General features: G+C 49.6%; 1 protein-coding gene across 3 annotated transcripts in view; it reads right to left on the reverse strand.

The window, feature by feature from the left end:
- The window catches only part of LOC129694600 (regulator of G-protein signaling 3-like), a 53,280-nt gene that overhangs the window by 12,892 nt on the left and 20,693 nt on the right, over positions 1-19,695 (reverse strand). For all 3 annotated transcript variants that reach the window (XM_055631330.1, XM_055631329.1, XM_055631327.1), the window contains exon 2: positions 606-1,157. In XM_055631330.1, coding sequence (XP_055487305.1) covers positions 606-1,157 — 552 coding nt within the window. The remainder of the gene's footprint in view (positions 1-605; positions 1,158-19,695) is intronic.

Consider the following 19,695-nt stretch of genomic DNA (forward strand, 5'->3'; position numbering starts at 1 on the left):
GGGAAAAAAGTGGGGAGTAACGATTTTAACACTCGGAACTGCAGAACATGGATAGGTAATAGTTTCACAGAGTGCTGGAGTAACTCAGCGGGTCAGGCAGCATCTGTGGAGAACATGGATAGGTGACGTTTCACAGAGTGCTGGAGTAACTCAGCGGGTCAGGCAGCATCTGTGGAGAATGGGATAGGTGACGTTTTGTGTCACAGACCCTGCTGGAGTCCACTCGAGGGGGTCAGGCAGCATCCCTCGAGAACATGGAAGAGACGTTTCCCAACCCGAAAACCCTTCTTCTATCCATATGCGAGGGGGGGATGGGTCCTGACTCGCTAAGTTACTCCAGCAACCTGTGAAACGTCACCTATCCATGTTCTCCACAGATGCTGCCTGACCCGCTGAGTTACTCCAGCACTCTGTGAAACGTCACCTATCCATGTTCTCCACAGATGCTGCCTGACCCGCTGAGTTACTCCAGCACCCCCCTCCCCCCCTTCTCCCCTCCCCCCGTCCCCTCTTCTCCCCCCTTCCCTTGTCCTCCTCTCCCTTTCTACCAGGAGACACAGCATCGAGCGAGGGGCCGAACGGCCGCAGTCTGCCAGGATTTTTACCTTGCGGGACCCGGTGAAGAGGGATCGCAGGTGCTCCTTGGCAGCGGCCACTCGGCCCAACGCCCGCTCCTTGCGCAGGGTCTTGGGCGAGGGCAGGCTCCAGCCGCTCTCCGTCTTGGGCTTGCTGCCCAGCCGCTGTCCGGAGGAGAAGGGGCGGCTCTGGGCGGCGCCGCGGGCCAGGTTACCGTCGCTGTAAGTCCGCCACATGTTGGGTTGCTCCACGCCCAGACAGCAGCCTCCTCCACCGCCGGCTGGTGGCCCGAGGCTCTCGCTACTCTTCTCCACGTCGGACTCGTCCGGGCTCCCGGCCGCCAGCTGGTGCAGAGTGTCCACGCTCAAGCTGTATTCCCGCTGGATACGGACCTCGGGAATCTGTACCGGGCGCCCAGCCATTCTGGCCGACGCCGCCGCCAGTTCCTCCTCCGCCTCCACCGCCGCCCTCGCCTGCTTCCGCCGTCTGAAGAGCTGGCGAGGCCAGGGCGAAGTCTGGCACTCGAGCAGACATCCCTCCGAGCCCACCTTCCGCAAGGATCCAGCCTCACACTTCGGCATCTGTCCGAGGGAGAGAGGGAGAGAGAGAATCGTATTGAAGAATGGTATGAGAATGGCATTCATAGCAAAAGGATTTGAGTATAGGAGCAGGGAGGTTCTACTGCAGTTGTACAGGGTCTTGGTGAGACCACACCTGGAGTATTGCGTACAGTTTTGGTCTCCTAATCTGAGGAAAGACATTCATTTTGTTGTCTAATGCATTTCGTTGTCCAATGCATTTCGTTGTCTCTGTACTGTACACTGACAATGACAATTAAAATTGAATCTGAATCTGAATCTTCTTGCCATAGAGGGAGTACAGAGAAGGTTCACCAGACTGATTCCTGGGATGGCAGGACTCTCATAGGAAGAAAGACTGGATAGACTCGGCTTGTACTCGCTAGAATACTCGAAGATTGAGGGGGGATCTTATAGAAACTTACAAAATTCTTAAGGGGTTGGACAGGCTAGAAGCAGGAAGATTGTTCCCGACGTTGGTGAAGTCCAGAACAAGGGGTCACAGTTTAAGGATAAGGGGGAAGTATTTTAGGACTGAGATGATAAAAAAAATAAATTCACACAGAGAGTGGTGAATCTCTGGAATTCTCTGCCTCAGAGGGCGGTGGAGGCCGGTTCTCTAGAAACTTTCAAGAGAGAGCTAGATAGGGCTCTTAAATATAGTGGAGTCTAGGGATATGGGGAGAAGGCAGGAACGGGGTACCGATTGTGGATAATCAGCCATGATCACATTGAATGGCGGTGCTGGCTCGAAGGGCCGAATGGGCCTACTCCTGCACCTGTTGTCTATTGTCTATTGAAGGGGTAAAGATTTAATAGGAATCTGAGGGGTACACAAAGTGTGCCGGGTGTATGGAACAAGCTGCCAGAGGAGGTAGTAGAGGCTGGGATTATCCCAACCTTTAAGAAACAGTTGGACAGGTACATGGATAGGACGTGTTTGGAGGGATATGGACCAAACGCAGGCAGGTGGGGCTAGTGTGGCTGGGACATGTTGGCCAGTGTGGGCTGAAGGGCCTGTTTCCACACTGTATCACTCTGTGACTAGTGTAGATGGGACATGTTGGCCGGTACGGGCAAGTTGGGCCGAAGGGCCTGTTTCCACACTGCATCAGTCTATGACTCTAAATCTCTGCGGCTGGACGTTGTGAAAGGCAACATTTCTGTCAGTGCAGCACTCCCTCCGTTGATGTTCCTTGGCACTGGCTAAGTTTAACATTCCAAGTTACTTTCTATAGACAGTTTGAACTTGATTTAGCCTTTGCTATTTTCAATGCTGACCTCTACACTTCACTAAATGCCATCTGGTTCCAATCCACCACAACTCACAGCTGCCTGGTCAATCCCTAATTTACAATCAGCTTCCTGTATTCCAGGCTCTCCCAGTGTCCAAGAGCTAGATAGGGCTCTTAAAAATAGCAGAGTCAGGGGATATGGGGAGAAGGCAGGAACGGGGATGATCAGCCATGATCACATTGAATGGCTGATCATCAGGAGACGAATGGCCTACTCCTGCACCTATTGTCTATTGTCACCTATGAACTTATGTATCCTGATCTTGCTACATTGAAGATTCCATGAATCTCTCCATTTTTCTATATTCCAGCATCTCTCTACATCTTAGGTACACAAAATTGCTGGAGAAATTCAGCGGCTGCAGCAGCATCTATGGAGCGAAGAAAATAGGCGACGTTTCGGGCCGAAACCCTTCCTCAGACTTCTCTCTACATCTTACTGCCACCCTGTGTCGGTTTACCCCCTCTCAACCCCCTTAACACAATCCGAGACATCCTAAAGGAAAAAAAAATAGGGGACTTTTCGGATGGGAATCCCTTCTACAGACCCGAAATGTCACCCAATTTTTTCCAATGATGGTGCCTGACTCGAGTAGTTACTCTGGCATTTTGTGTGTGTCTACGGTGTCAGCCAGCATCTGTAGTTCCTTCCTGCACCAGTGCTCCTATAACTGACTGCCACCGATTCATCTTGTTATCCCGGCCTGTGTGTGCCTGTGTGTGTGTGTGTGTGTGTGTGTGTGTGTGTGTGTGTGTGTGTGTGTGTGTGTGTGTGTGTGTGTGTGTGTGTGTGTGTGTGTGTGTGTGTGTGTGTGTGTGTGTGTGTGTGTGTGTGTGTGGGTGTGTGTGTGTGTGTGTGTGTGTGTGTGTGTGTGTGTGTGTGTGTGTGTGTGTGTGTGTGTGTGTGTGTGTGTGTGTGTGTGTGTGTGTGTGTGTGTGTGTGTGTGTGTGTGTGTGTGTGTGTGTGTGTGGTGTGTGTGTGTGTGCCACTATTCTCAACCATCTCTCTAACTTCTACAGGTGCACAGTAGAGAGCATGCTGACCAGTTGCATCGTGGTTTGGTTCAGCAACCTGAGCGTCCATGAGCGGAAAAGACTACAAAAATTTGTGACCACTGCCCAGTCCATCATCGGCTCTGACCTCCCCACCGTCGAGGGGATCTATCGCAGTCGCTGCCTCAAAAAGGCTGCCAGCATCATCAAGGACCCACACACCATCCTGGCCACACACTCATCTCCCCGTTGTCATTGGGAAGAAGGTACAGGAGACTGAAATCTGTACTGAAATCCAACCTCTCTGTCCTGGGTCTCCTCCATTGCCAGAGTGAGCAACACCGGAAATTGGAGGAACAGCACCTCATATTCCGCTTGGGGAGCCTGCATCCTGATGGCATGAACATTGAATTCTCCCAGTTTTGCTAGCCCTTGCTGTCTCCTCCCCTTCCTTAACCCTCGAGCTGTCTCCTCACATCCCCCCGCCCTCGGGCTCCTCCTCCTCCCTTTTTCCTTCCTTCTCCCCCTCCCACCCCCCCATCAGTCTGAAGAAGGGTTTCGGCCCGACACGTCGCCTATTTCCTTCACTCCATAGATGCTGCTGCACCCGCTGAGTTTCTCCAGCATTTTTGTGTACCTTCGACCTTCCAGCATCTGCAGTTCCTTCTTGAACACTGAAATCTGTACTATCCAGGTTCAGGAACAGCTGTTTCCCCACAGCAATCAGCCTGTTAAACTCAACAACAAATAAGCTCTGAACAATAACTGCCTATTATTATTATTGCACTATATCTGTTTATTTATTGTGTATATATACGGTCTATATTCTATAGACACACTGAACTGTTATCTCCTGTTCTGTACTATGTTTACATATTGTGTTGTGCTGCAGCAAGCAAGAGTTTCATTGTCCTATCTGGGACACATGACAATGAAAGTCTCTTGACTCTTGATCAGACAGCTGTGCAAAAGCAGACATTGTGGTTGCCGTAGAGCTAGGAGGTGTGACTACCACTTCTGCAAAGCATTGTTGAAAGGTGTACACTATGTATATCAGGCAACCATTAGACTTCGGAGATACAGCATAGAAACAGGTCCTTCGGCCCACCGAGTCCATGCCGACCAGCGATCACCCCGTACACTAGCACTATCAATAGAAAATAGACAATAGGTGCAGGAGGAGGCCATTCGGCCCTTCGAGCCAGCACCGCCATACAATGTGATCACGGCTGATCATCCACAATCAGTACCCCGTTCCTGTCTTCTCCCCATATCCCCTGACTCCGCTATCTTTAAGAGCTCTATCTAGCTCTATCTTGAAAGCAGATTCCCCACAGCCATCAGGCTATTAAACACATAACACAACAATAAGCTCGGAGCAATAGCAGTCTATTATTCAGACCGGCCGACTTGCGATTAGCGACCATCCTGCACTATCCAACACACTAGCGACAATTTAAAATTTAACCAAAGCCAATTAACCGCCAAACTTGCCCGTTTTTGGAGTGTGTTCGGGAGGAAACCGGAGCACCTGGAGAAAATCCTAAACGGTCCCAGGTAAAACGTACAAACTCCATACTGACAGCACCTGTAGTCGAGATCGAACCCTGACCTCTGGCGCTGTAAAGGGCCTGTCCCATTTGGCGATATTTTTTGGCGACTGCCGGCATCATTAGCAGTGTCGCCAAAACATTTTGAACATTTCAAAACCCAGCGGTGACAAAATAAATGTTGTGACACTTGAAGAAAGGCCGCGCGGTAATACGCCATCACGCCGCGTCACGGCATCGTCACGCCATGAATTTTTCGGTGACCTGATACGCCAGTCGATGATGCCGGCAGTTGCCGAAAAAACTCACCAAGTGGGACAGGCCCTCGGGCCAGCAACTCCACCACCACACAACCGTGCCTCTCCCCTTATTAAACGTTATTGATAAGTAATCTTGCCATGATCTGATATTCCTGCTGTTCAGTCTGGTCTGTTTGCCTTGCGAATAGACTCCGTCTGTTAGTCAAAGAGACTTGCAACATAATCTGTTGTTTACAATGAAACAGTTTATTGAGCAAGTCAACAATGTTATGAGTAGACTCTGCTGAATAAATAGATTATATCTGACACTAAATATAACCATCTTGCTGAGAAAGATATGTAAACATAGACACATAGAGAATAGGTGCAGGAGCAGGCCAGTCGTCCCTTCGTCCCTTCAATATGATCATGTCTGATCATCAAAAATCAGTACCCCATTCCTGCTATCTCCCCATAAACCTTGACTCAATTAGCCCTAAGATCTCTGGAATTAATATCAACCCTCATTACTTTCATGGGGAAGTCCAGAACAAGGGGTCACAGTTTAAGGATAAGGGGGAAATCCTTTAGGACCGAGATGAGGAAAACATTTTTCACACAGAGAGTGGTGAATCTGTGGAATTCTCTGCCACAGAAGGTAGTTGAGGCCACAGTTCATTGGCTATATTTAAGAGGGGGTTAGATGTGGCCCTAGTGGCCAAAGGGATCAGGGGGTATGGAGAAAAGGCAGGGATGGGATACTGAGTTGGATGATCAGCCATGATCACATTGAATGGCGAATGGTGCAGGCTTGAAGGGCCGAATGGCCTTTACTCCTGCACCTATTTTCTAGGTTTCTATGTTTCTAAGAGAGAGCTAGATAGGGCTCCTAAAGATAGTGGAGTCAGGGGATATGGGGAGAAGGCAGGAACGGGGTACTGATTGTGGATGATCAGCCATGATCACATTGAATGGCGGTACTGGCTCGAAGGGCCGAATGGCCTCTTCCTGCACCTATTGTCTATTGTCTATACACAACTGGACTTTTCATTGTAAAATTGATAATTTTTCTAGAAATAGACCTTGTTCATTATAAATTAAATTGCTTGCCTTACAAATACCTCTTTTCAATCATAAAAAAACCTATCTGGACTAACTACATCGTAAACAAATTATTGCTCACTGTGTAATGATTGATTCTGTTGTATAAATAGTCCCTGTTCATTGTAAAATTAATTATGTTTATATATATTAAGATATTCTCCTCTCGGTTCGCAATAGCCAGCCTGATCTCCCAGTGGCTCAGCACTTCAACTCCCCTCCCATTCCCAATCCGACCTTTCTGTCCTGGGCCTCCTCCATTGCCAAAGTGACTCCCACCGCAAATTGGAGGAGCAGCATATATTTTGCTTGGGTAGTTTACACCCCAGCGGTATGAACATTGACTTCTCCAATTTCAGGTAGTCCCTGCTTTCTCCATCCTTCCCCCTCCCCTTCCCAGCTCTCCCACAGCCCACTGTCTCCGCCTCTTCCTTTCTTCTTCCCACACTCTTCCTTTCTTCTTCCTGCACCCCCACATCATTCTGAAGAAGGGTCTCGACCTGAAACGTCTCCTATTCCTTCGCTCCATAAATGCTGCCTCACCCGCTGAGTTTCTCCAGCATTTTTGTCTACCTTCGATTTTTCCAGCATCTGCAGTTCTTTCTTAAATATCAATATATCCTGCTCAAATATGGTTAATTAAAGGACTGCAGATGCTCCAAACGTGAGCAAAAACACAAAGTGCTGGAGGAACTCGGTGAGTCAGGCAGCATCTGTGGAGGGAATGGACAGGCGACACTTCAGGTCAAGACCCGTCTTCAAACTTAATGTAATATCACTAGTCCACGTCACATGAAAAACCCCCCCCACAAATTGCTGGCGTCAATGGGTCAGGCAGCAACTCTGGAGAACTTTGCCCAGCCGTGGAGTTGCTGCCTTACAGCGCCAAAGACTCGGGTTCATTGGGCCAGCCAAAAATGCTGGAGAAACTCAGCGGGTGAGGCAGCATCTTCGGAGGTGACGTAGAGCTATAGCTATATCTGTTTGGATGCACTCATTTATTCCACACCCATTTTATTCTCCTGAGGCCCCACAGTCACCGAGGACCATACACTCCCAAGTTCAAGGAGCAGAATAAGGCCATTCGGCCCATCCAGTCTCCTGCACCATTCAATCATGCTGATCTATCTATCCCTCTCAACCCCATTCTCCTGCCTTCTCCCCATAACCCCTGACACCCTCATACTAATCACAAATCTATCTATCTCTGCCTTAAAAATACCCATTGACTTGGCCACCACAGCGGTCTGTGGCAATGAATTCAACAGATTCACCACCCTCTGACTGAAGAAATTCCTCCTCACCTCCCTTCTAAAGGTACATCCTTTTATACTGAAGCTGTGCCCTCTGATCGACAATAGACACCAGGTGCAGGAGTAGGCCATTCAGCCCTTCGAGCCAGCACCGCCATTCAATGTGATCATGGCTGATCATCCCCAATCAGTAGCCCGTTCCTGCCTTCTCCCCATATCCCCTGACTCTGCTATCTTTAAGAGCCCTATCTAGTTCTCTCTTGAAAGTATCAGGAGAACCGGCCTCCACCGCCCTCTGAGGCGGAGAATTCCACAAACTCAGAGCTCTCTGTGAGGAAAAAGTGTTTCCTCGTCTCCGTTCTAAATGGTTTACTCCTTATTCTTAAACTGTGGCCCCTTACTGTGGCCCCTTAAACTGTGACACCCTTGCTAATGCAGAATCTATCTATCTCTGCCTGAAATACACCCATTGACTTGGCCACTGTGGCAAAGAATCCCACAGATTCATCACCCTCTGTGTAAAGAAATTCCTCCTCATCTCCCTTCTAAAGGTACGTCCTTTTATTCTGAAACTGTGCCCTCTGATCCTAGACTCTCCCACTAGTGGAAACACCCTCTCCACACCCACTCCATCCAGACCTTTCACTGTTCGGTAAGTTTCCATGTGGCCTGGATCGACCCTGGGTTGCCTGAGCACGAGGCAGCAGCTCCACCCGCTGCACCGTTGTGTCACCCGAACACACAAAGCATGAATGAAACGCAAGTATATTAAAACATACACTCACAGAGCACTTAACTCAAATCAATTAGTTCCAAACCATGTGAATTATCTGTATCCTGGTATCGTTCAACTGTGCAATTAAAATGACAATTAACTTGCAGTCAAGTTATTTAACACTTTGAGCAAAGTGTGATTCATTTTTAATTGCTTGACACCAATAATTATTCCATTGCCTTTTATCCCTTGAGGATATCACAAAATCACAGCCAACAGCGGGCCATTCGTACCTTCAGGGCTGTACTAGATTAGAACTCAATTAGATCAGGGTTGTAGATCCATTCTTTCTCTCAGCTGTTCCTTGTCACTCTCTTCGTTTCACTGAAGAACTACATGAACTACAGTCTGTCCGTTTTTTCATTCTTTTAGTTATTTTCTAGTGCGTTATAAGTGTGTTTTAATGTTCTCCGGTTTGTTTTATGTGGGGGAGGGGGGAAGGTAATTGGGGAAACTTTTTTTCAGGTTCTGACCTTCCCAGAGACGTGATTAGTTTTTGGATCGCATTCTCCGGGTGCTCTGCAGCCTACCATCGATGGAGGAGGAAGCCTCCTCGGGCTGTCATGAGCCCCACCGCGGGGCGCGAACTTACCATCGGAGCCGACCCCTTGCCTGGGATCGCACCCACTGCGACCAACGCGGACTTTGTCATCAAGAGGCCACAGTTCATTGGCTATATTTAAGAGGGAGTTAGATGTGGCCCTTGTGGCTAAAGGGATCAGGGGGTATGGAGAGAAGGCAGGTACAGGATACTGAGTTGGATGATCAGCCATGAACAAATTGAATGGCGGTGCAGGCTCGAAGGGCCGAATGTCCTACTCCTGCACCTATTTTCTATGTTTCTATGTTAAGAGCTCGCAGTCTCGGGTGAGGCCGAGTCGGGAGCTCCAACGCCGCGGAAGGTTCGACCAGACCCGACGCGAGGTTCGGTCGCCCAGCGCGGGGGAGCTGACATCCCCCCGATGCAGGAGCTGATCGCCTCGACGCAGAGGGCCTGAATGCCACCGGCTACTGGAGTCAAGATCGTCCCGTCAACGGAGGGCTCGAGGCCCCCGGCCGAGGAAGAACAAAGGGAAGGGACTTGAACTTTATTTTGCCTTCCATCACAGTGAGGAATGTGTAGCAGTCACTGTGGTGGATGTTCATGTTAAAATGTGTTTTTGAGTGATCTGTTGCTTTTCAATTGTATGACTGACCTGGCCAATGAAATTCCTCGTACGTTCATTACGAAATTCCTCGCAAAACATACTTGGCGAATAAAGAGCGATTCTCATTCTGATTCAGTTTCAGATTCTGACAAAGTGCTGAAGTGCCTCACCAGAGGAGATTGCATCTCTGGAGAACATCGACGTGTGACGTTTCGGGTCGAGACGTTCCCTCAACCTCTGGTGTTTCGGGGAAAACATTCCAAGTCCGTGAAACTTCTCGCTGTAAATAATGACGTCTCATCCAAGGCATCATTCCGATGAACCACCACTGCAGCCTCTCCAAACCCTCCACATCCCTCGTTTAATGGGGAGACCACAGCTGCATGCAATACTCCAAACGTAGCCTAAACAAACGTAGCCCAACAATTGCTGGCCTGACTGGACCTCATTCCAAAAACCCACGTCATGAACCTTCCCTCCTAACATGAGGATAAAGGGCCTGTCCCACTTAGCCTGGGATGTCAGGACTTTCATATGAAGAAAGACTGGATAGACTCGGCTTGTACTCGTTAGAATTTAGAAGATTGAGGGAGGGGATCTTATAGAAACTTACAAAATTCTTAAGGGGTTGGACAGGCTGGATGCAGGAAGATTGTTCCTGCTGTTCTGGGAAGTCCAGAACAAGGGGCCACGCAGTTTAAGGATAAGGGGGAAGTATTTTAGGACCGAGATGAGAAAAACATTTTTCACACAGGGAGTGGTGAATCTCTGGAATTCTCTGCCACAGAAGGTAGTTGAGGCCACTTCATTGGCTATATTTAAGAGGTAGTTAGATGTGGCCGTTGTGGCTAAGGGGATCAGGGGGTATGGAGAGAAGGCAGGTACAGGATACTGAGTGGGATGATCAGCCATGATCATATTGAAGGGCCGAATGGCCTACTCCTGCACCTATCTTTTATGTTTCTATGTTTCTATGTCATTTGCCCGCCATTTACGAGAAGCAATGGGTGACGTTTCGGGTCGAGACCCTTCTTCACACTGAAGAAGAGTCTCAACCTGAAACAATATCCACTCCTTCTCTCCAGAGATGCTGCCGGTTCCGCTGAGTTACAACTGCGTTTTGTGTCCATCTTAAAATGGCGTCACGTGCTCCAGGCGGCCGTGCGGACGCATGATGATGCGCGCGATCATCTCGTGTCAGTTGCTACCGGTCTGTCGTGTAAATGATCTTAGGATCTCAGGACCACACAAGCTTCTCCACCACGCCAAGGTGACAAGCCACAGACAAGGTGACAATCCATGTTCAGAAGCAGCTTCATCCCAACAACTATCAGGCTCTTTAACGCCACAAAAAAACAACTAAACTATGAACTATGAACTGAATTAATTCCACTAGGGACTTTAAGCTTTTGTTTTGTACCCCATCTTGTCTTAGCCCCCCCTTCGGACATGGCTGACCATGGGTGTCTCCAGGGTTGGAGGAGGCCTGTGCGTGACTTTGTTTAACGTGGGGAGACTGGTGCACAGACGGTCCTTGACAGATCTCGGTCAGGATCCAGTGGCATGGAGTCCAAGATGACCGGAGACCCTTTTCTGCCGCTGCCTTCATCCGCCTTCCCAGCCGTTGTGACTGTGATGCTCCACTAAGGTCAGCCATCGTCCTCCGCCTGTTCCACCATTGAGGTCTTGGTTGGATCGCTCTTTGTCAGAGATCTCCCCTTCAACCTTACTGCCATGGGTGGCCCTACCAGGAGCATCGATAGCTCCAGACGGCATCGCTCTTAGGATCTCAGGACCACACAAGCTTCTCCACCACGAACAAGGTGAGAATCTACAGACAAGGTGACAATCCCCGTACACTAACACTATCCTACACACTAATGCGAATTTACAAAAAATTTCCAAAGCCAATTAACTTGCAAACCTGCACATCTTTGAGATATGGGAGGAAACCAGAGCACCAGAAGACAACCCACACGGTCACAGAGAGTACAGACAAACTCTGTACAGACAGCCCCCGTAGTCAGGATCGAAACCTGGATCTCATGGGCTGCGAGGCAGAAATTCTACCGCGGTGCCACTGTGCCATCCTGCAAGGCCTGGTACATTTGTAAATTCATAAGTTTATAGGAGCAGAATTAGGGCATTTGGCCCATCAAGACAACTCCGCCATTCAATCATGGCTGATCTAACTTTCCCTATCAACTCCATACTCCTGCCTTCGCCCTATCACCCCTGACACCCGTACTAATCAAAAATCTGTCAATCTTCACCTTAAATATATCCATTGATTTGGCCTTCACAACTAATAATTCCACAGATTCACCATCCTCTGACTAAAGAAAGTCCTTCTCTTGTGCTAATGTTATCCCACTCTTTAAGAAAGGCGGGGAGAGAGAAAACGGGGAATTATGGACCAGTTAGCCTGACATCGGTGGTGGTGAAGATGCTGGAGTCAATTATAAAAGATAAGATAAGGTACTGAGGTCTAAGCGGAAGCTCAGAGGGGATAGAGCCTTCTCTGTTGCTGCTCCGGTGCTATGGAACACCCTGCCGTTGCACATCAGACAGGCCATCTACCACTGTCCATCTTCAAAACCAGTATTAAAACACATTTATATTCCTTGGCTTTTGACCCTGCTTGAGACTTTGCTCCTGTTTTAGTGCTTTTAATGTTTTTAATTTTATTGTTTTTACGCTCTCTTTTAATGTTTTTATTGTCGTGTAATAATTTTTTGTCCATGATTAGTCATGTACAGCACTTTGTTGCAACAGTGGTTGTTTTTAAAGTGCTCTATAAATAAAGTTATTATTATTATTATTATTATTAAGATAGCCGCACATTTGGATAGCAGTAACAGGATCGGTCCGAGTCAGCATGGATTTACAAAGGGGTAATTTAGGAAAATGGACAAGGGAGAGCCAGTGGATGTAGTGTACCTGGACTTTCAGAGAGCATTTGATAAGGTCCCACACAGGAGATTAGTGGGTAAAATTAGGGCACATGGTATTGGGGGTAGAGTGCTGACATGGATAGAGAAGTGGTTGGCAGGCAGGAAACAAAGTGTAGGGATTAACGGGTCCCTTTCAGAATGGCAGGCAGTGACTAGTGGGGTACCGCAAGGCTCGGTGCTGGGACCAGCAGTGACTAGTGGGGTACCGCAAGGCTCGGTGCTGGGACCAGCAGTGACTAGTGGGGTACCGCAAGGCTCGGTGCTAGGACCAGCAGTGTCTAGTGGGGTACCGCAAGGCTCGGTGCTGGGACCAGCAGTGACTAGTGGGGTACCGCAAAGCTCGGAGCTGGGACCACAGCTATTTACAATATACATCAATGATTTAGATGAAGGCATTCAAAGTAACATTAGCAAATTTTCAGGTGACACAAAGCTGGGTGGCAGTGTGAACTGTGAGGAGGATGCTATGAGAATGCAGGGTGACTTGGACAGGTTGGGTAAGTGGGAAGATGCATGGCAGATGAAGTTTAATGTTGATAAATCTTTCAAGAGAGAGCTAGATAGGGTTCTTGAAGATAAAGGAGTCAAGAGGTATGGGGAGAAGGCAGGAATGGGCTACTGATTGTGGATGATCAGCCATGATCACATTGAATGGCGGTGCTGGCTCGAAGGGCCGAATGGCCTACTCCTGCACCTATTGTCAATTGCCTATTCTCATCTTCTCTCTAAATGTACATCCTTTTATTCTGAGGCTGTGGACTCCAATCCTAGACTCTCCTCCTAATGGAAATATCCTTTCCACATTCACTCTATCCAAGCCTTTCATAGATACATAGACAATAGGTGCAGGAGTAGGCCATTCGGCCCTTCGAGCCTGCACCACCATTCAATATGGTCATGGCTGATCATCCAACTCAGTATCCCATCCCTGCCTTCTCTCCATACCTCCTGATCCCTTTAGCCACAAGGGCCACATCTAACTCCCTCTTAAATATAGCTCCCTCTTTCACCATTCAGTAAGTTTCAATGAGGTTTTCCCCTCATCCTTCTAAACTCCAGCAGGTGCAGGCCCAGTGCCAACAAACGCTCATCGTATGTTAACCCACTCATCCCTGGGATCAGACCCAGTTTAATGTCTGTTCTGGTGATGGGCCATCTCAGACCCTTTGGTCAGGTTAGATCAATGAGTGTAAACGCCATACTGTAATCTGGGATCAAACGCCAGCCGACCTCCACCTCAGGGCACCTGGCGAGAAGACAATCTTTCAGCCCCAGGTGGATGTTGGCAGCAATTAGCACCTGGCGCGTGGCCTGGCACTGTGCCAATGTCTCACTGATACTCACTATTCGCATGCTCCTCTGATATTAAGCAGCAGTGTCCTGGCGTTTATCAGCAGATTCCAATCAGATCAAGGGAATGTTTGCACATCGGGCTGTCGAGTAAATTAAATGTTTACTGTTCTCATTTACTTGCCAGTCAATTCCCAGTGACAATCTGTCCTTCAGCGCGGACTTAACCCTTTCCGGCCCATTAATCCCTACTCTTTCTTCCCACAAACCCTTTCTGGCTTAAGTCCTCCCTCCACGAGTGGCATTGGCACACGAACATTCACCATCCAACGGGATCCCACCACCGGCCACATCTTCCCATCTCCTCCCCCGTCTGCTTTCCGCAGAGACCGCTCCCTCTGTAACTCCCTGGTCAATTCGCCCCTTCCTTGGGTGGGCGGCGTGACTCACATCGCAGCGGCCTCTGTAGTCAGTCTGTCGGTTTTTTTGTTGTTGTCGCATTTGAATGTTTGAATGTAGTTTAAAGTGCATTTTTTTTAAACTGGGTATGTGTGTGGGGGGCGGGGGTTGGGGGGGAAACTTTTAAAATCTTTCCCCTGCACATAGAACCCGACCTTCTCCCTGTCGGGTCTCCGTTGTCATTGGGGCTGCACCGTGGAGCGGCCTCCAACCGGAACGACCTGGGGCTCCAGTCGCGGAGTTACGGACTTACCCACCATCGTTGAGCTGGCCGAGTTCGGAGCGGGAGGAGCGGTGGTGGAGCGCTGCTGCGACCCGACCCCGGGGATTTGAAGGCTGCAGCTGCAGGTCTGGTGGATGGTGACACCGGGAGCCCGCGGGTCCCTGGTGGGAGACCGCTTTTCGGGGCTTCCGCAACGGCGACTTCTCCAACCCGCGTTGCGGGGTTGAAAAGTACCTGGAGCAGGGCCTCACATCGCCCGGCGCGGCTTTAAATGGCCGCGGGACTTGCTAGTGCCCGCCGGGGGCTCCAACACCAAGACCCGGAGCGCAGTCTTGCATCACCCGGCGCGGCTTTAATGGCCGCGGGACACTTACCATCGCCCGCCGGGGACTTTGACTGACATCGGAAGGAGAATGAGGAGTGCAGGGGAGGGATAAGACTTTGCCTTCCATCACAGTGAGGAGGAGATTCACTGTGATGGATGTTTGTATAAATTGTGTGTGTGTCTTGGTTCTTTTTCTTGTGTGTGTGACTGCAGAAACAAAATTTAATTTGAACCAATGAGGTTCAAATGTTACAAATAAATTGTATTGTATTAATTGTATTGTATTCCCACCCAAACCACCCCGTCCCCTGGTACTTTCTCTTGCAACCGCAGGAAATGCTACACTTGTCGCTTTACCTCCCCCCCCCCTCGACTCCATCCAAGGACCCAAACAGTCGTTCCAGGTGAGGCAGAGGTTCACCTGCATCTCCTCCAGCCTCATCTATTGCATCCGCTGCACTGGGTATCAGCTGCTCTACATCGGTGAGACCAAGCGCAGGCTTGGCGATCGCTTCACCCAACACCTCCGCTCAGTTCGCAATAACCGACCTGATCTCCCGGTGGCTCAGCACTTCAACTCCCCCTCCCATTCTGAATGCATCCTTTCTGTCCTCGGCCTCCTCAATGGCCTGAGTGAGGCCCACCACAAATTGGAGGAGCAGCACCTCAGATTTCATTTGGGCAATTTACACCCCAGTGGTGTGAACATTGACTTCTCTAATTTCAGGTAGTCCCTGCTTTCTCCCTCCTTCCCCTCCCCATCCGAGCTCTCCCTCAGCCCACTGTCTCCGCCTCTTCCTTTCCCCCCCCCCCCCCCACCCCCACACATCAATACATCAGTCTGAAGAAGGGTCTCGACCCGAAACGTCGCCTATTCCTTCGCTCCATAGATGCTGCCTCACCCGCTGAGTTTCTGCAGCGTTTTGGTCTACTTTCCCTCCCAGGAGCTAACTCTGCCTGCCAGAGTCTCACAAACCCTCACAAACCAAACCAAGTTTTCCCGGGATAACCTTATTGGAAAGTATGGTTGAATGAAGCTTGCACCACTTGTTGTGACATTAGATATTAACACTATGCACTAACGCTGCCAAAATGCCTCTGGCCATTGGAATAGAGTCCAAGAACAAACTAATATCTTGCAACCACAATGTCATGCTGGAGATGATCTGATAAGACTTTTTGTATAAAGAATCCAGAATAAACAAACATACCATAAATTGCGTGCTCAAAGTTTGCTCTCAGTAAATAGTTTCAAGTGAATGACATCGGCCTCGGCAGCGAGCTGCAAGTGAATCACTGGCTCCCGTTTCGTCAGCAGATACGGATGTAGCCCAGTCCTTCGCACCGACCAACCTCCCTCCCCTTGACTCCATCTACACCTCACGCTGCCTCGGCAAGGCCAGCAGCACCATCAAGGCCCAGGAAGTTTGGCGTGTCCCCAACAACTCTCGCCAACTTGTACAGATGCGCCACGGAAGCAGGCACGGAAATCGGCGTCAAAACATGCGGGGGACACAACTTCTTGCCGGCTGTGCACAAACACACACACACACGAGGCTTCAGAAGTGGACAACGGCAACAGCAGCTTCATCCGCCCTGAATCATGGGGCTTGAATCGGCCCGTTCATGGGGTCTTTCATCAGCCGGCGGGGGCTTCAACATCGGGAGCCTCGATCGCCTCGATGCAGCTGTTTGATGTTAAGTCGCGACGGGCGATGAAAGGCCCCGCGAACGGGCCGATTCAGCCCTTAGAAAGCGGTTGATCAAGTCCGGAATACACAATATGGGGGAGGGGATTTCCCCCCGCCTCTCAAAGCAGGGTGGGGGGGGGGGGCGATGTGTACCCCCTCTACCCCCCGGGAATTCCGCCCCAGCAAAGAAGGAACAATATCAGGATACATCTCAAACTTCCACCACGTCTAACCTAAACCACTATCCTTCCATGAGATCTTCCTCTGCATAATTTGGCCACTGCTTCTCCTAGATTGGAATATTCCACACAAACCCTCCCCTCCCAGCCCCGCCAACGATCAGCTCGCCTGAGAACATCCGCCAACTTTGGCTACTGCTTCTCCTAGATTGGAAGGGCTGGGGGGATGGGGAAACCCACATTGGGAAACAAACCAATCCCTAGAATCCCTTCCCCAAACATCAGCTCGCCTAAGAACAGGGTCCGCCAGTGGCACTCACCCCACGGGGATGTAGAAGGCGCTACAGAAATGCACACCCCCTCAACATTAGGAAGACGGCTGGGGGGATGGGGAAACAATTGGGAAACACTCCTCAATAGCTAGAATGTCCTTCCTCAAATTTCATTAAGATACCCTCTCATTCTTCTAAATTCCAGAGTATACAAGCCCAGCCGCTCCATTCTATCAACATATGACAATCCCACCATCCCGGGAATTAACCTGGTGAACCTACGCAGCACTCCCTCAATAGCAAGAATGTCCTTCCTCAAATGAGGTGACCAAAACTACACACAATACTCCAGGTGTGGTCTCACTAGGGCCCTGTACAACTGCAGAAGGACCTCTTTGCTCCTGTACTCAACTCCTCTTGTTATGGAGGCCAACATGCCTTCATGGGCTGAAGGGCCTGTTTCTATGCTGTATCTCCAATCTAAACGAAAGTACTAAAATCCCTCCGCTCCCTCTTCATCTGAGCTGTCTCCCCTTGAACCCTTCACACCCCACCTCTTCTTGTATCTCCTCCCCTGTTATGTCTTCCGATCAGTCCTTCCACAAACAATGGTATTGTCCAATTCACCTCTAGACGGAGATGTTTAAAACATGATCTCTCCTGGTCCGAGAACACTGATGCAATTATAAAGAAAGCACATGAGCGCCTCCACTTCCTGAGAAGATTGCGGAGAGTCGGTTTGTCAAGGAGGACTCTCTCGAACGTCTACAGTTGCACAGTAGAGAGCATGCTGACCGGTTGCATCGTGGCTTGGTTCGGCAACTTGAGCGTCCAGCAGTGGGAAAGTCTACAAAAAGTAGTAAACACTGCCCAGTCCATCACCGGCTCTGACCTCCCCACCATCGAGGGGATCTATCGCAGTCGCTGCCTCAAAAAGGCTGGCAGCATCATCAAGGACCCACACCATCCTGGCCACACACTCATCTCCCCGCTACCTTCAGGTAGAAGGTACAGGAGCCTGAAATCTGCAACATCCAGGTTCAGGAATAGCTACTTCCCCACAGCCATCAGGCTATTAAACACAACTTCAAACAAACTCTGAACATTAATAGCCCATTGCACTTCATAAGCTTATTTATGTCTGTGTGCATATATTCAATGGTATATGGACACACAGACCTGTGGAATTCTCTGCCTCAGAGGCCGTTTCTTTGGATGCTTTCAAGAGAGAGCTAGATAGGGCTCTTAAAAATAGTGGAGTCAGGGGTTATGGGGAGAAGGCAGAAACGGGGCACTGATTGGGGATGATCAGCCATGATCACATTGAATGGCGGTTCTGGCTCGAAGGGCCAAATGGCCTACTCCTGCTCCTATTGTCTATCTGTTCTGTATTTATGCCTATTATATTCTGTTGTGCTGAAGCAAAGCAAGAATTTCATTGTCCTGACACATGACAATAAACTCTCTTGAATGCTGAATCTTGAAAAACAGCAGGAGGAATTCTGCTGGATTTTACTGGGAGCCCGGGTGGATAACGAGGTTGAAGGGCGTTGTGTGCAGCGTTTTTACAGGGGGGGGTCTCTGCTAATGAACAGCTGCCTGCCAGCTGTTTGTGAAGAGAGGGCAGCTTTAATGAGGTCTGGTTGGGACTCTGCATCTCCCCTGGGGAGGCGGAGAGCTGCACTAGCACCATCACCATCAATCACCCGTTATAATGAGCGGCGCTGGCTTGTTGCTTGTGCAGCCCAGACGTTGCTCACAGCTCTCTGCACTTTAGACCCGTTCCCTGCTGCAGCTGCCAGTTTCACGGCCAAATCTCCCCCCTTCTACCCCTCGCCCGACTCGCAAACACTGGTGACTCTGCTATTTGCCACAGCCGGAGAGTTGCTGTCCCACAGCACCAGAGACCCCGGTTCAATCCTGACCAGGGGTGCTGTCTTACGGAGTTTGTACACTCGCCCTGTGAACGAACGCGCGGGTTTTCTCTGGGTGCTCCGGTTTCCTCCCACATTGCAAAGACAATACACCATAGGTGCAGGAGTAGGCCCTTCGGCCCCTCGAGCCAGCATCGCCATTCAATGTGATCATGGCTGATCATCCACAATCAGTACCCCGTTCCTGCCTTCTCCCCATATCCCCTGACTCTGCTATTTTCCCTATGCAACTCTCTCTTGAAAGTATCCAGAGAACTGGCCTCCACCGCCCTCTGAGGCAGAGAATTCCACAGGCTCACCACTCTCTGTGAGAAATAGTGTTTCCTCATCTCCGTTCTAAATGGCTTATTACCCCTTATTCTTAAACCGTGTGTGGCCCCTGGTTCTGGATTCCCCCAACATCGGGAACATATTTCCTGCCTCCAGCGTGTCCAAACCCTTAATAATCTTGTATGTTTCAATAAGATGCCATCTCATCCTTCTAAACACTTGGCGGTAGCTTACCGTGGCTTGACGTCGACTAGGTGGTAGGTTGTTGTAGCCTGTCGTAGACATTATAGACAATAGACAATAGGACCGGCCTCCACCGCCCTCTGAGGCAGAGAATTCCACAGACTCACAACTCTAAGTGAGAAAAAGCGTTTCCTCGTCTCCGTTCCAAATGGCCAACCCCTTATTCTTAAACTGTGTGGCCCCTGGTTCTGGATTCCCCCAACATCGGGAACATGTTTCCTGCCTCCAGCATGTCCAAACCCTTAATAATCTTGTATGTTTCAATAAGATGCCATCTCATCCTTCTAAACTCCAGAGTATACAAGCCCAGCCGCTCCATTCTCAATAGACAATAAGACAACAAGATC

The sequence above is a fragment of the Leucoraja erinacea genome, unplaced genomic scaffold, assembly GCF_028641065.1.
Source record: "Leucoraja erinacea ecotype New England unplaced genomic scaffold, Leri_hhj_1 Leri_71S, whole genome shotgun sequence".
In the NCBI taxonomy this organism is placed as follows: Eukaryota; Metazoa; Chordata; class Chondrichthyes; order Rajiformes; family Rajidae; genus Leucoraja; species Leucoraja erinaceus.